The 16110-nt window shown below is 42.2% G+C and overlaps 1 protein-coding gene across 4 annotated transcripts in view; it reads right to left on the bottom strand.

Annotated features, from left to right (window-relative positions):
* beta-Man (beta-mannosidase) overlaps positions 1-16110 on the bottom strand; it is a 123556-nt gene that overhangs the window by 74082 nt on the left and 33364 nt on the right. For all 4 annotated transcript variants that reach the window (XR_011712854.1, XM_071662334.1, XM_071662333.1 and 1 more), the window contains exons 5-6: positions 12391-12599; positions 2496-2625 (exon numbers count right to left, since the gene is read on the bottom strand). Coding sequence is in view for 3 of the 4 variants with exons in the window: in XM_071662334.1 (XP_071518435.1) it covers positions 2496-2625; positions 12391-12599 (339 nt within the window). In the remaining variant the exon portion in view is untranslated. The remainder of the gene's footprint in view (positions 1-2495; positions 2626-12390; positions 12600-16110) is intronic.

The following is a 16110-nucleotide window of genomic DNA, read 5'->3' as shown; positions in this document are numbered from 1 at the left end:
ACAAAGTTAAGAAACAGTGTTTACGGAGAAAGTGTTACGAAACATAGTGTTAAGAGAGGAACATAGTGTTAAGAAACATGGTCTTAAGAGAGAAACATAGTGTTAAGAGAGAAAGTGTTAAGAAACATAGTGTTAAGAGAGAAACAGTATTGAAAAACATGGTGTTAAGAGAGAAACAGTGTTAAGAAATGTAGTGTTAAGAGAAACAGTGATAAGAGAGAAACTTAAGAGACAAAGTATTAAGAAACATAGTGTTAAGAGAGAAACAGTGTTAAGAAACCTAGTGTTAAGAGAGAAATATAGTGTTAAGAAACCTTGTGTTAAGAAACATAGTGTTAAGAGAGAAACATAGTGTTAAGAAACCTAGTGTTAAGAAAGAAACATAGTGTTAAGAGAGAAACAGTGTTGAGAAACATAGTGTTAAGAGAGAAACAGTGTTAAGAAATGTAGTGTTAAGAGAGAAACATAGTGTTAAGAGAAACAGTGTTAAAAAACGTAGTGTTAAGAGAGACATAGTGATAAGAGAGAAAGAGTGTTAAGAAACAAAGTATTAAAAACATACTGTTAAGGGAGAAACATAGTGTTAAGAGAGAAACAGTGTTAAGAGAGAAACCTAGTGTTAAGAGAGAAACAGTGTTAAGAAACCTAGTGTTAAGAGAGAAAAATAGTGTTAAGAAACCTAGTGTTAAGAGAGAAACATAGAGTTAAGAAACAGTGTTAAGAGAGAAACAGTGTTAAATAACATAGTGTTAAAAGAGAAACATAGTGTTAAGAGAGGAACGGTGTTAAATAACATAGTGTTAAAAGAGAAACATAGCGTTAAGAGAGAAATATAGTTTTAAGAGAGAAACAGTGTTGAGAAACATAGTGTTAAGAGAGAAGCATAGTGTTAAGGAACATAGTGTTAAGAAACATAGTGTTAGGAGAGGAACATAGTGTTAAGAAACATAGTGTCAAGAGAGAAACAGCGTTAAGAGAGAAACAGTGTTAAAAAACATAGTGTTAAAAGAAACAGTGTTAAAAAACATAGTGTTAAGAAAGAAACAGTATTAAGAAACATAGTGTTAATAGAGAAACAGTGTTGAGAAACATAGTGTTAAGAGAGAAACATAACGTTAAGAAACATAGTGTTAAGAGTGAAACATAGTGTTAAGAGAGAAACATAATGTTAAGGGAAAAAGTGTTAAGAATCATAATGTTAAGAGAAACAGTGTTAAGAACCACAGTGTTAAGAGAAACAGTGTAAAGAAACATAGTGTTAACAGAGAAACAGTGTTAAGAAACATAGTGTTGAGAGAAACAGTGTCAAGAAACACATTGTTAAGAGAGAAACAGTCAAGAAACATAGTGTTTAGAGAGAAACATTGTGTTAAGAGAGAAACAGTGTTAAGAAACATAGTGTTATGAGAGAAACATAGTGTTACGAGAGAAACATAGTGTTAAGAGAGAAAAAGTATTAAGAAACATAGTGATGAGAGAAACAATGTTAAGAAACAGTGTTAAGAGAGAAACATAGTGATGAGAGAAACAGTGTTAAGAAACATAGTGTTAAGAGAAAAACATAGTGTTACGAGTAACATAGTGTTAAGAGAGAAACATAGTGATGAGAGAAACAGTGTTAAGAAACATAATGTTAAGAGAGAAGCATAGTGATGATAGAACCAGTGTTAAGAAACATAGTGTTAAGAGAGAAACATAGTGATGATAGAACCAGTGTTAAGAAACATAGTGTTAAGAGAGAAACATATTGATAGAACCAGTGTTAAGAAACATAGTGTTAAGAGAGAAACATAGTGATGAGAGAAACAGTGTTAAGAAACACAGTGTTAAGAGAGAAACATAGTGATGATAGAACCAGTGTTAAGAAACATAGTGTTAAGAGAGAAGCATAGTGATGATAGAACCAGTGTTAAGAAACATAGTGTTAAGAGAGAAACAGTGATGATAGAAACAGTGTTAAGAAACATAGCGTTAAGAGAGAAAGTGTTAAGGGAGTTGGGAACAAGTCACTTGTGAACTCGGGAGGCACAAATAACGTGGATTTGAAGCAAAGTATTCTTCTGGTGTCTCCATAAACGCACTAATGGTGTTGCTTTGAACTGTTGTTTTTAGCAGATCATTCCATACGTTACCTTAAACTTTTACAAAAATTGATTACCTCGTTAGAAGTATGAACATTTTATTGAGGGTCGTCCCCCGGGCAGACACAGGGAGCTGTACAGGCAGGACTAGGTTTCTAGATATGGATTCGAATGTCCATCTTATAAATCTAAGATTATGTTGGCCTTTCTGCAACCATGACCTGGGTCACAGGTACAGTGAAGGTATGTATGTGTAGTCTTACAATGATCATTAACACCTTGAAGAAGGTGGATGTAGCTTGACGCTGACGGCCTTCATATCCTTCAATGGGAGGGATAAAATACTGATTCTTATGTGATGGAAGAATGTGACTCATTCCTTCGTGATAACGTTAGCTGAACACCATGACTCACCTTCACTATGACTGACCACCCGGGCCTCAGGCTGTGGTCTGGGACTGAGGGCAGGTGTGTGGTGGGCGTGGCAGAGAAGAAAACGTCACTCACCAGCAAGGAACTCCACCCAACCAGACGCCAGTCCCTCCTGTTACAGAAAAAAGGTCGTCAGTTCAAGTCTTACCCAACATATCCACTCGCCACAGGTCCAGGACGAAACTTACCCTCACGGTAGCCTTTAGGTAGATACTTCAGTTGCCAAACCTCTTTGCTCTGCAGGCCTGACCAAGCATCTGGAATCATGATCTAAATAGTTATTCCTGTGATCTCCAGTTATAAACAATAGCTCGAGACTGGCTGGATGAAAAGTATCAGTCAAGTGCCTGCCATAATAATGTAGCGTGTGATCTTGAAATAAGTTGGTAATAGATTCTTTAACGGTCTTATGGAACAATCCCATCAGTAATCCTATCATCCGTAATACAAGTAACGGTAAAGAAATGCAGTTGTCCCTGGAGTAATCACAAACATTACCAAATGTTGGTGCTGACAGAATCCATTACACCACACACCCAAACCACTGGTACACACCAGGCCACGCTACCATACCACCACTGGTACACACCAGGCCACGCTACCATACCACCACTGGTACACACCAGGCCACGCTACCATACCACCACTGGTACACACCAGGCCACGCTACCATACCACCACTGGTACACACCAGGCCACGCTACCATACCACCACTGGTACACACCAGACCACGCTACCATACCACCACTGGTACACACCAGGCCACGCTACCATACCACCACTGGTACACACCAGGCCACGCTACCATACCACCACTGGTACACACCAGGCCACGCTACCATACCACCACTGGTACACACCAGACCACGCTACCATACCACCACTGGTACACACCAGGCCACGCTACCATACCACCACTGGTACACACCAGGCCACGCTACCATACCACCACTGGTACACACCAGGCCACGCTACCATACCACCACTGGTACACACCAGACCATGCTACCATACCACCACTGGTACACACCAGGCCACGCTACCATACCACCACTGGTACACACCAGACCACGCTACCATACCACCACTGGTATACACCAGACCACGCTACCATACCACCACTGGTACACACCAGGCCACGCTACCATACCACCACTGGTACACACCAGGCCACGCTACCATACCACCACTGGTACACACCAGGCCACGCTACCATACCACCACTGGTACACACCAGACCACGCTACCATACCACCACTGGTACACACCAGGCCACGCTACCATACCACCACTGGTACACACCAGACCACGCTACCATACCACCACTGGTACACACCAGGCCACGCTACCATACCACCAGTGGTACACACCAGACCACGCTACCATACCACCACTGGTACACACCAGACCACGCTACCATACCACCACTGGTACACACCAGGGCACGCTACCATACCACCACTGGTACACACCAGACCACGCTACCATACCACCACTGGTACACACCAGGCCACGCTACCATACCACCACTGGTACACACCAGACCACGCTACCATACCACCACTGGTACACACCAGACCACGCTACCATACCACCACTGGTATACACCAGACCACGCTACCATACCACCACTGGTATACACCTGGCGACGCTACCATACCACCACTGGTACACACCAGACCACGCTACCATACCACCACTGGTACACACCAGACCACGCTACCATACCACCACTGGTACACACCAGACCACGCTACCATACCATCACTGGTACACACCAGACCACGCTACCATACCACCACTGGTACACACCAGGGCACGCTACCATACCACCACTGGTACACACCAGACCACGCTACCATACCACCACTGGTATACACCAGACCACGCTACCATACCACCACTGGTAGAGACTAGGTCTGGCTGCCACACCATTACTGGTAGTAGTGTGTTTGTCAGGGCAGTCAAGAGAAAACATGTTACATATAATGGTCGTGTTGTTACCTGGAGAACATAGTTCAGGCATGTATAATATATAGCGTTACTATAAAAGATTTGTTGAATGTTCTATTCATTGATACATTGTCCTGCGAGGCATATGCTAGAACATCCTCTCCTGGTTATCACGTATCTTCCATACAGCATGTCATCCACTTGTCTTGGTTGAAGATACTATGTGAAATCATTACCTAAGTTTCACTTATTGCTATAATATCATAGTTCTTCGTTATATCATGTCGTGTTATTTTATCAGGTTAACATTTCTGGTCTTGCGGGGCAAGAGGTAATGTTGTAGTAGACATGAAGTGTTTGTGTGCATTTGAGAGAAGTCACAGCTCAGTTTGTGATCCATGTAATCTGCATCTGGCCCACCCTTGACCCAAGGAACACATCACCTCTCCTGTTTGACAAGTGATTTCCTTGGTTCGTAACAGCGGTTCTTACCTCACTCGTACAGAAGACCGATTTTCTTTTTTTTCATTTAGAATCCTGGCTAACATGCAATACCAACCCCACACCAGTGCTGGTCAACTTCAACATACACGCTACAACCATTGCCATCATAAATATACCACAAATCCAGATAGTGCATCCCCTTCTTCCTTTATAAAGGCTTTCGATCCAGCTATAGTTGCCTAGGACTGGACTTGAAATGACAAAGGATATATCGTACCTGGAAGATGGCCACCGTTACAAATTCTCTGTCATGTTTGAACTTTCCTTTGACTGTTTTGTGTTTTTGTAGGATTTGCGGTCCATCTGAAGAATTGTAGATCGTTCCCACAACAATAAGGCAGTGTTGTGTACATAGTGAGTTGTGTCCTCTAGGTACAAAGCTGGCGAGCATAATTCCCTCCATAGTTTGTTCCTGATGCCAGACTCTGTATCTAGATATAAGAGGTAACAAGGATGGTATCCGGCTCAATCTTTATTTCATTGTAGATCATCTGAAACCAACTGTCTGCATGTCACTACTTGGCCTTCATACTGTTCATAGACACGAATTTCCACTGCTATTCAACGTTATCTGTAAGACTTCACAACTTGCCTGTAACTTCTTTTCCATGTTCCTCAAAGTTGACAAATCTTCAATCAGCAATAACCTCTCTCAACCAACTGCTGATACTGCCACCCGGTCACCCTATTATCACTCATCCTCACTTACAACAACATACAATGTAAATCACAGAAGATACAAAGCTTTTATTTACTGAGAGTAGAAATATCTGTCTGTCTATACCATAACTGAGGTTATATATATATCCGTCTGTGGACAGTGTATACCATTACTGACGGTATATATATATATATATATATATATATATATATATATATATATATATATATATATATATATATATATTATCATTTTATTATTATACTTTGTCGCTGTCTCCCGCGTTTGCGAGGTAGCGCAAGGAAACAGACGAAAGAAATGGCCCAACCCCCCCCCCCCCATACACATGTATATACATACGTCCACACACGCAAATATACATACCTACACAGCTTTCCATGGTTTACCCCAGACGCTTCACATGCCTTGATTCAATCCAATGACAGCACGTCAACCCCGGTATACCACATCGCTCCAATTCACTCTATTCCTTGCCCTCCTTTCACCCTCCTGCATGTTTAGGCCCCGATCACACAAAATCTTTTTCACTCCATCTTTCCACCTCCAATTTGGTCTCCCTCTTCTCCTCGTTCCCTCCACCTCCGACACATATATCCTCTTGGTCAATCTTTCCTCACTCATTCTCTCCATGTGCCCAAACCACTTCAAAACACCCTCTTCTGCTCTCTCAACCACGCTCTTTTTATTTCCACACATCTCTCTTACCCTTACGTTACTCACTCAATCAAACCACCTCACACCACACATTGTCCTCAAACATCTCATTTCCAGCACATCCATCCTCCTGCGCACAACTCTATCCATAGCCCACGCCTCGCAACCATACAACATTGTTGGAACCACTATTCCTTCAAACATACCCATTTTTGCTTTCCGAGATAATGTTCTCGACTTCCACACATTCTTCAAGGCCCCCAGAATTTTCGCCCCCTCCCCCACCCTATGATCCACTTCCGCTTCCATGGTTCCATCCGCTGCCAGATCCACTCCCAGATATCTAAAACACTTCACTTCCTCCAGTTTTTCTCCATTCAAACTCACCTCCCAATTGACTTGACCCTCAACCCTACTGTACCTAATAACCTTGCTCTTATTCACATTTACTCTTAACTTTCTTCTTCCACACACTTTACCAAACTCAGTCACCAGCTTCTGCAGTTTCTCACATGAATCAGCCACCAGCGCTGTATCATCAGCGAACAACAACTGACTCACTTCCCAAGCTCTCTCATCCCCAACAGACTTCATACTTGCCCCTCTTTCCAAAACTCTTGCATTTACCTCCCTAACAACCCCATCCATAAACAAATTAAACAACCATGGAGACATCACACACCCCTGCCGCAAACCTACATTCACTGAGAACCAATCACTTTCCTCTCTTCCTACACGTACACATGCCTTACATCCTCGATAAAAACTTTTCACTGCTTCTAACAACTTTCCTCCCACACCATATATTCTTAATACCTTCCACAGAGCATCTCTATCAACTCTATCATATGCCTTCTCCAGATCCATAAATGCTACATACAAATCCATTTGCTTTTCTAAGTATTTCTCACATGCATTCTTCAAAGCAAACACCTGATCCACACATCCTCTACCATTTCTGAAACCACACTGCTCTTCCCCAATCTGATGCTCTGTACATGCCTTCACCCTCTCAATCAATACCCTCCCATATAATTTACCAGGAATACTCAACAAACTTATACCTCTGTAATTTGAGCACTCACTCTTATCCCCTTTGCCTTTGTACAATGGCACTATGCACGCATTCCGCCAATCCTCAGGCACCTCACCATGAGTCATACATACATTAAATAACCTTACCAACCAGTCAACAATACAGTCACCCCCTTTTTTAATAAATTCCACTGCAATACCATCCAAACCTGCTGCCTTGCCGGCTTTCATCTTCCGCAAAGCTTTCACTACCTCTTCTCTGTTTACCAAATCATTTTCCCTAACCCTCTCACTTTGCACACATCCTCGACCAAAACACCCTATATCTGCCACTCAATCATCAAACACATTCAACAAACCTTCAAAATACTCACTCCATCTCATTCTCACATCACCACTACTTGTTATCACCTCCCCATTTGCGCCCTTCACTGAAGTTCCCATTTGCTCCCTTGTCTTACGCACTTTATTTACCTCCTTCCAGAACATCTTTTTATTCTCCCTAAAATTTAATGATACTCTCTCACCCCAACTCTCATTTGCCCTTTTTTTCACTTCTTGCACCTTTCTCTTGACCTCCTGTCTCTTTCTTTTATACATCTCCCACTCAATTGCATTTTTTCCCTGCAAAAATCGTCCAAATGCCTCTATCTTCTCTTTCACTAATACTCTTACTTCTTCATCCCACCACTCACTACCCTTTCTAATCAACCCACCTCCCACTCTTCTCATGCCACAAGCATCTTTTGCGCAATCCATCACTGATTCCCTAAATACATCCCATTCCTCCCCCACTCCCCTTACTTCCATTGTTCTCACCTTTTTCCATTCTGTACTCAGTCTCTCCTGGTACTTCCTCACACAGGTCTCCTTCCCAAGCTCACTTACTCTCACCACCCTCTTCACCCCAACATTCACTCTTCTTTTCTGAAAACCCATACAAATCTTCACCTTAGCCTCCACAAGATAATGATCAGACATCCCTCCAGTTGCACCTCTCAGCACATTAACATCCAAAAGTCTCTCTTTCGCACGCCTGTCAATTAACACGTAATCCAATAACGCTCTCTGGCCATCTCTCCTACTTACATAAGTATACTTATGTATATCTCGCTTTTTAAACCAGGTATTCCCAATCATCAGTCCTTTTTCAGCACATAAATCTACAAGCTCTTCACCATTTCCATTTACAACACTGAACACCCCATGTATACCAATTATTCCCTCAACTGCCACATTACTCACCTTTGCATTCAAATCACCCATCACTATAACCCGGTCTCGTGCATCAAAACCACTAACACTCATTCAGCTGCTCCCAAAACACTTGCCTCTCATGATCTTTCTTCTCATGCCCAGGTGCATATGCACCAATAATCACCCACCTCTCTCCATCAACTTTCAGTTTTACCCATATCAATCGAGAATTTACTTTCTTACATTCTATCACATACTCCCACAACTCCTGTTTCAGGAGTATTGCTACTCCTTCCCTTGCTCTTGTCCTCTCACTAACCCCTGACTTTACTCCCCAGACATTCCCAAACCACTCTTCCCCTTTACCCTTGAGCTTCGTTTCACTCAGAGCCAAAACATCCAGGTTCCTTTCCTCAAACATACTACCTATCTATATCAAACATATCTACCTATATATATATATATATATATATATATATATATATATATATATATATATATATATATATATTGTTTTTTTTTTTTTTTGTCGCTGTCTCCCGCGTTTGCGAGGTAGCGCAAGGAAACAGACGAAAGAAATGGCCCAACCCACCCCTATACACATGTATATACATACGTCCACACACGCAAATATACATACCTACACAGCTTTCCATGGTTTACCCCAGACGCTTCACATGCCCTGATTCAATCCACTGACAGCACGTCAACCCCGGTATACCACAACGATCCAATTCACTCTATTCCTTGCCCTCCTTTCACCCTCCTGCATGTTCAGGCCCCGATCACACAAAATCTTTTTCACTCCATCTTTCCACCTCCAATTTGGTCTCCCACTTCTCCTCGTTCCCTCCACCTCCGACACATATATCCTCTTGGTCAATCTTTCCTCACTCATTCTCTCCATGTGCCCAAACCATTTCAGAACACCCTCTTCTGCTCTCTCAACCACGCTCTTTTTATTTCCACACATCTCTTTTACCCTTACGTTACTTACTCGATCAAACCACCTCACACCACACATTGTCCTCAAACATCTCATTTCCAGCACATCCATCCTCCTGCGTACAACTCTATCCATAGCCCACGCCTCGCAGCCATACAACATTGTTGGAACCACTATTCCTTCAAACATACCCATTTTTGCTTTCCGAGATAATGTTCTCGACTTCCACACATTCTTCAAGGCTCCCAGGATTTTCGCCCCCTCCCCCATCCTATGATCCACTTCCGCTTCCATGGTTCCATCCGCTGCCAGATCCACTCCCAGATATCTAAAACACTTTACTTCCTCCAGTTTTTCTCCATTCAAACTTACCTCCCAATTGACTTGACCCTCAACCCTACTAATAACCTTGCTCTTATTCACATTTACTCTTAACTTTCTTCTTTCACACACTTTACCAAACTCAGTCACCAGCTTCTGCAGTTTCTCACATGAATCAGCCACCAGCGCTGTATCATCAGCGAACAACAACTGACTCACTTCCCAGGCTCTCTCATCCCCAACAGACTTCATACTTGTCCCTCTTTCCAAAACTCTTGCATTTACCTCCCTAACAACCCCATCCATAAACAAATTAAACAACCATGAGGACATCACACACCCCTGCCGCAAACCTACATTCACTGAGAACCAATCACTTTCCTCTCTTCCTACACGTACACATGCCATACATCCTCGATAAAAACTTTTCACTGCTTCTAACCACTTGCCTCCCACACCATATATTCTTAATACCTTCCACAGCATCTCTATCAACTCTATCATATGCCTTCTCCAGATCCATAAATGCTACGTACAAATCCATTATTATTGACTGGTTGGTAAGGTTATTTAATGTATGTATGACTCATGGTGAGGTGCCTGAGGATTGGCGGAATGCGTGCATAGTGCCATTGTACAAAGGCAAAGGGGATATGAGTGAGTGCTCAAATTACAGAGGTATAAGTTTGTTGAGTATTCCTGGTAAATTATATGGGAGGGTATTGATTGAGAGGGTGAAGGCATGTACAGAGCATCAGATTGGGGAAGAGCAGTGTGGTTTCAGAAGTGGTAGAGGATGTGTGGATCAGGTGTTTGCTTTGAAGAATGCATGTGAGAAATACTTAGAAAAGCAAATGGATTTGTATGTAGCATTTATGGATCTGGAGAAGGCATATGATAGAGTTGATAGAGATGCTCTGTGGAAGGTATTAAGAATATATGGTGTGGGAGGAAAGTTGTTAGAAGCAGTGAAAAGTTTTTATCGAGGATGTAAGGCATGTGTACGTGTAGGAAGAGAGGAAAGTGATTGGTTCTCAGTGAATGTAGGTTTGCGGCAGGGGTGTGTGATGTCTCCATGGTTGTTTAATTTGTTTATGGATGGGGTTGTTAGGGAGGTAAATGCAAGAGTTTTGGAAAGAGGGGCAAGTATGAAGTCTGTTGGGGATGAGAGAGCTTGCGAAGTGATTCAGTTGTTGTTCGCTGATGATACAGCGCTGGTGGCTGATTCATGTGAGAAACTGCAGAAGCTGGTGACTGAGTTTGGAAAAGTGTGTGGAAGAAGAAAGTTAAGAGTAAATGTGAATAAGAGCAAGGTTATTAGGTACAGTAGGGTTGAGGGTCAAGTCAATTGGGAGGTGAGTTTGAATGGAGAAAAACTGGAGGAAGTGAAGTGTTTTAGATATCTGGGAGTGGATCTGGCAGCGGATGGAACCATGGAAGCGGAAGTGGATCATAGGGTGGGGGAGGGGGCGAAAATCCTGGGGGCCTTGAAAAATGTGTGGAAGTTGAGAACATTATCTCGGAACGCAAGAATGGGTATGTTTGAAGGAATAGTGATTCCAACAATGTTGTATGGTTGCGAGGCGTGGGCTATGGATAGAGTTGTGCGCAGGAGGATGGATGTGCTGGAAATGAGATGTTTGAGGACAATGTGTGGTGTGAGGTGGTTTGATCGAGTGAGTAACGTAAGGGTAAGAGAGATGTGTGGAAATAAAAGGAGCGTGGTTGAGAGAGCAGAAGAGGGTGTTTTGAAGTGGTTTGGGCACATGGAGAGGATGAGTGAGGAAAGATTGACCAAGAGGATATATGTGTCGGAGGTGGAGGGAACAAGGAGAAGAGGGAGACCAAATTGGAGGTGGAAAGATGGAGTGAAAAAGATTTTGTGTGATCGGGGCCTGAACATGCAGGAGGGTGAAAGGAGGGCAAGGAATAGAGTGAATTGGAGCGATGTGGTATACCGGGGTTGACGTGCTGTCAGTGGATTGAAGCAAGGCATGTGAAGTGTCTGGGGTAAACCATGGAAAGCTGTGTAGGTATGTATATTTGCGTGTGTGGACGTATGTATATACATGTGTATGATGGGGGGCCATTTCTTTCGTCTGTTTCCTTGCGCTACCTCGCAAACGCGGGAGACAGCGACAAAGTATAATAAATAAATAAATAAATATATATATATATATATATATATATATATATATATATATATATATATATATATATATATATATATATCTGTGGATAGTGTATAGCATTACTGAGGGTATATATATCTGTGGATAGTGTATAGCATTACTGAGGGTATATATATCTGTGGATAGCGTATAGCATTACTGAGGGTATATATATATCTGTGGATAGTGTATAGCATTTCTGTAATTACAGCTGAGCTCAGAGTGTACACAACATCTCACCATGATCAGTGTCAGGGTGTAGGATAGAGTGTGAGGGGCAGCATGATATAGTAGTATATGGTGTAGGGTAGAGTGTAGGACTATAGCACACATAGTGTTTATTCAGAGAAGGACACTGTGGGAAACAGTCTTGGTGTTGAGTGGTAAGTAACGATAAGAGTAGCGAGAGTTACCATATGCCGGAGCTGGGAAAGGCTGGACCCCAGTCCCAGCTGAAGGAGGCCTGCATCTTGCGGATGTGGTTCGCATGACATTCTCCCTGGTATGAGGGAGGAACACACTTAGGTGGCACCACATACTGCGCCGCCTGAGCCTCGTAGTGTCGGGCGGCGTACTCTACTGGTGACTCAAACCAAACTTCCAGTTTGTTCTCGTACGCCTCCTGCAACATCCAAACCAATAGTCACTCCCGCCCACCAACGGAGAATAATAATATCAGGTGATTTCCAAAATATTTGTATAAGTCTCCTGCGTACAGTGTACCACACTCACGTTACGTGAACATTATACACCAGGCAGAACCTAACCTTATAACATCATGTAAGAAAGACTGAGAGGGAGGCACACCATATCTTCTTTGTCCTTGTTAGATCCCCATCAAGGAGATTAATATGATGTACTGAAGTGTGTGCAACCGAAGCTGGAATATGCATGCAGCAACAGTGTAGATTCCTCACAAGAAGAGCCACATAGAAATGCAAGAAAGGTTACAAGGGAATGGAACATAACTGTCATTACAACCCACTGCAAAGAGTTACAATGAGTGAAGCGATAACTCACAACTTGCTGACTCTTTAGAGAAAAATAAGAGGAAACACATACTTCTGGAAGGTCGACCATTACAACATTAGCATACAACAGTTTTTAAAGTTAGAACGCAGATCAAGATGTCATAATTACTTATTACGCAAGAGAGGTACGCGGAAAGAAAGACGGTAGGAAGGAAAGAAGGAAGGAAAGAAATATTGCCAACAATCACAGAGTGGGACCTCTGGTGGCACCACGAGAACCAGGGAACGTGATGGTGGCAGCAGCTGAGCAAAACTCACAAGCTTATAAATACAAGTGTGAGAGGTGGGACTCCACTAGTGTAAAGCTCCCTTCACTTAAAATTGATAGGTAATAATAAACACGTAAGACACACATCCCCATGGCGTGGAAGTCGGCCCACACCCAACCCAGGTGTTTAAATTCCCCTCGGGGCTGGTCGATAAATGCTGCTGTGTGTGTGTGTGTGTGTGTGTGTGTGTGTGTGTGTGTACATCCATAGGATTAAAGACATGATAAATATATAAAAGAGTACGAGATGGGACATAATGAGTGTAGAACTCACTCCTAGTAACACACACACACACACACACATACACATGCAGGGAGCTACGGTCATCTGAATGTAAACAACATGACGGTGACATATTGTTGGGCGCCCCGACCACTGAAGATGCGACACCATCACTAACCTAACCTAACCTAACCTAACCTAACCTAACCTAACCTCCTCTACTGCCCGAGTGACGTCCCTCACCACAATTATGTTGCACCAACCAGTGCTGTACACATACAACAATTGTCCTAGACCTACCTACAGCCCTCACTGTCACAAACAATACAAGAACACGTGCGCACAGTTAAGCAAGCAAACACCTTGGTTATTATATTACTATAACGTCACCAATGTAAAAATATTCATTATTTAATTTTCACCACTGAATTTAACATATAAGTCAACACAATATCATTGCAGTTCACAAGCATATAATGTTTACCATTAAATACATATTGTATGTCAATAGAATGCTACTAAAAGTCATCAAATATGTATCTTTAAATAACTTAATGTACAACTTTTCACCACCAAATGTATAAACCATAAAATCTGCTTAATAACATTTCCTGTACTGCTCACTGGAGCAAAAGCTCTCACAACAAATGGCATACTGCAGTTCACAACATACTGCATACTGCAGTTCACAACATACCACATACTGTAGTTCACAACATACCACATAATGCAGTTCACAACATACTGCATACTGCAGTTCACAACATACCACATACTGTAGTTCACAACATACTGCATACTGCAGTTCACAACATACTGCATACTGCAGTTCACAACATACCACATACTGTAGTTCACAACATACCACATAATGCAGTTCACAACATACTGCATACTGCAGTTCACAACATACCACATACTGTAGTTCACAACATACCACATAATGCAGTTCACAACATACTGCATACTGCAGTTCACAACATACCACATACTGTAGTTCACAACATACTGCATACTGCAGTTCACAACATACTGCATACTGCAGTTCACAACATACCACATACTGTAGTTCACAACATACCACATAATGCAGTTCACAACATACTGCATACTGCAGTTCACAACATACCACATACTGTAGTTCACAACATACTGCATACTGCAGTTCACAACATACCACATACTGCAGTTCACAACATACCACATACTGCAGTTCACAACATACTGCATACTGCAGTTCACAACATACCACATACTGTAGTTCACAACATACCACATAATGCAGTTCACAACATACTGCATACTGCAGTTCACAACATACCACATAATGCAGTTCACAACATACTGCATACTGCAGTTCACAACATACTGCATACTGCAGTTCACAACATACCACATACTGTAGTTCACAACATACCACATAATGCAGTTCACAACATACTGCATACTGCAGTTCACAACATACCACATAATGCAGTTCACAACATACTGCATACTGCAGTTCACAACATACCACATACTGCAGTTCACAACATACCACATGCTGCAGTTCACAACATACTGCATACTGCAGTTCACAACATACCACATGCTGCAGTTCACAACATACCACATAATGCAGTTCACAACATACTGCATACTGCAGTTCACAACATACCACATACTGCAGTTCACAACATACTGCATACTGCAGTTCACAACATACTGCATACTGCAGTTCACAACATACTGCATACTGCAGTTCACAACATACTGCATACTGCAATTCACAACATACTGCATACTGCAGTTCACAACATACCACATACTGCAGTTCACAACATACCGCATACTGCAGTTCACAACATACTGCATACTGCAGTTCACAACATACTGCATACTGCAGTTCACAACATACTGCATACTGCAATTCACAACATACTGCATACTGCAGTTCACAACATACCACATACTGCAGTTCACAACATACCACATAATGCAGTTCACAACATACCACATACTGCAGTTCACAACATACCACATAATGCAGTTCACAACATACTGCATACTGCAGTTCACAACATACCACATACTGCAGTTCACAACATACTGCATACTGCAGTTCACAACATACCACATACTGCAGTTCACAACATACCACATGCTGCAGTTCACAACATACTGCATACTGCAGTTCACAACATACTGCATACTGCAGTTCACAACATACCACATGCTGCAGTTCACAACATACTGCATACTGCAGTTCACAACATACCGCATACTGCAGTTCACAACATACCACATACTGTAGTTCACAACATACCACATAATGCAGTTCACAACATACTGCATACTGCAGTTCACAACATACCACATAATGCAGTTCACAACATACTGCATAATGCAGTTCACAACATACTGCATACTGCAGTTCACAACATACCACATACTGCAGTTCACAACATACCACATGCTGCAGTTCACAACATACTGCATACTGCAGTTCACAACATACTGCATACTGCAGTTCACAACATACCACATAATGCAGTTCACAACATACTGCATACTGCAGTTCACAACATACCGCATACTGCAGTTCACAACATACTGCATAATGCAGTTCACA

This window comes from Panulirus ornatus, chromosome 6 (assembly GCF_036320965.1).
Source record: "Panulirus ornatus isolate Po-2019 chromosome 6, ASM3632096v1, whole genome shotgun sequence".
NCBI lineage: Eukaryota > Metazoa > Arthropoda > Malacostraca > Decapoda > Palinuridae > Panulirus > Panulirus ornatus.
Note: the sequence above shows the minus strand (reverse complement) of the source record. Positions and strands in the feature narration are given on the sequence as shown.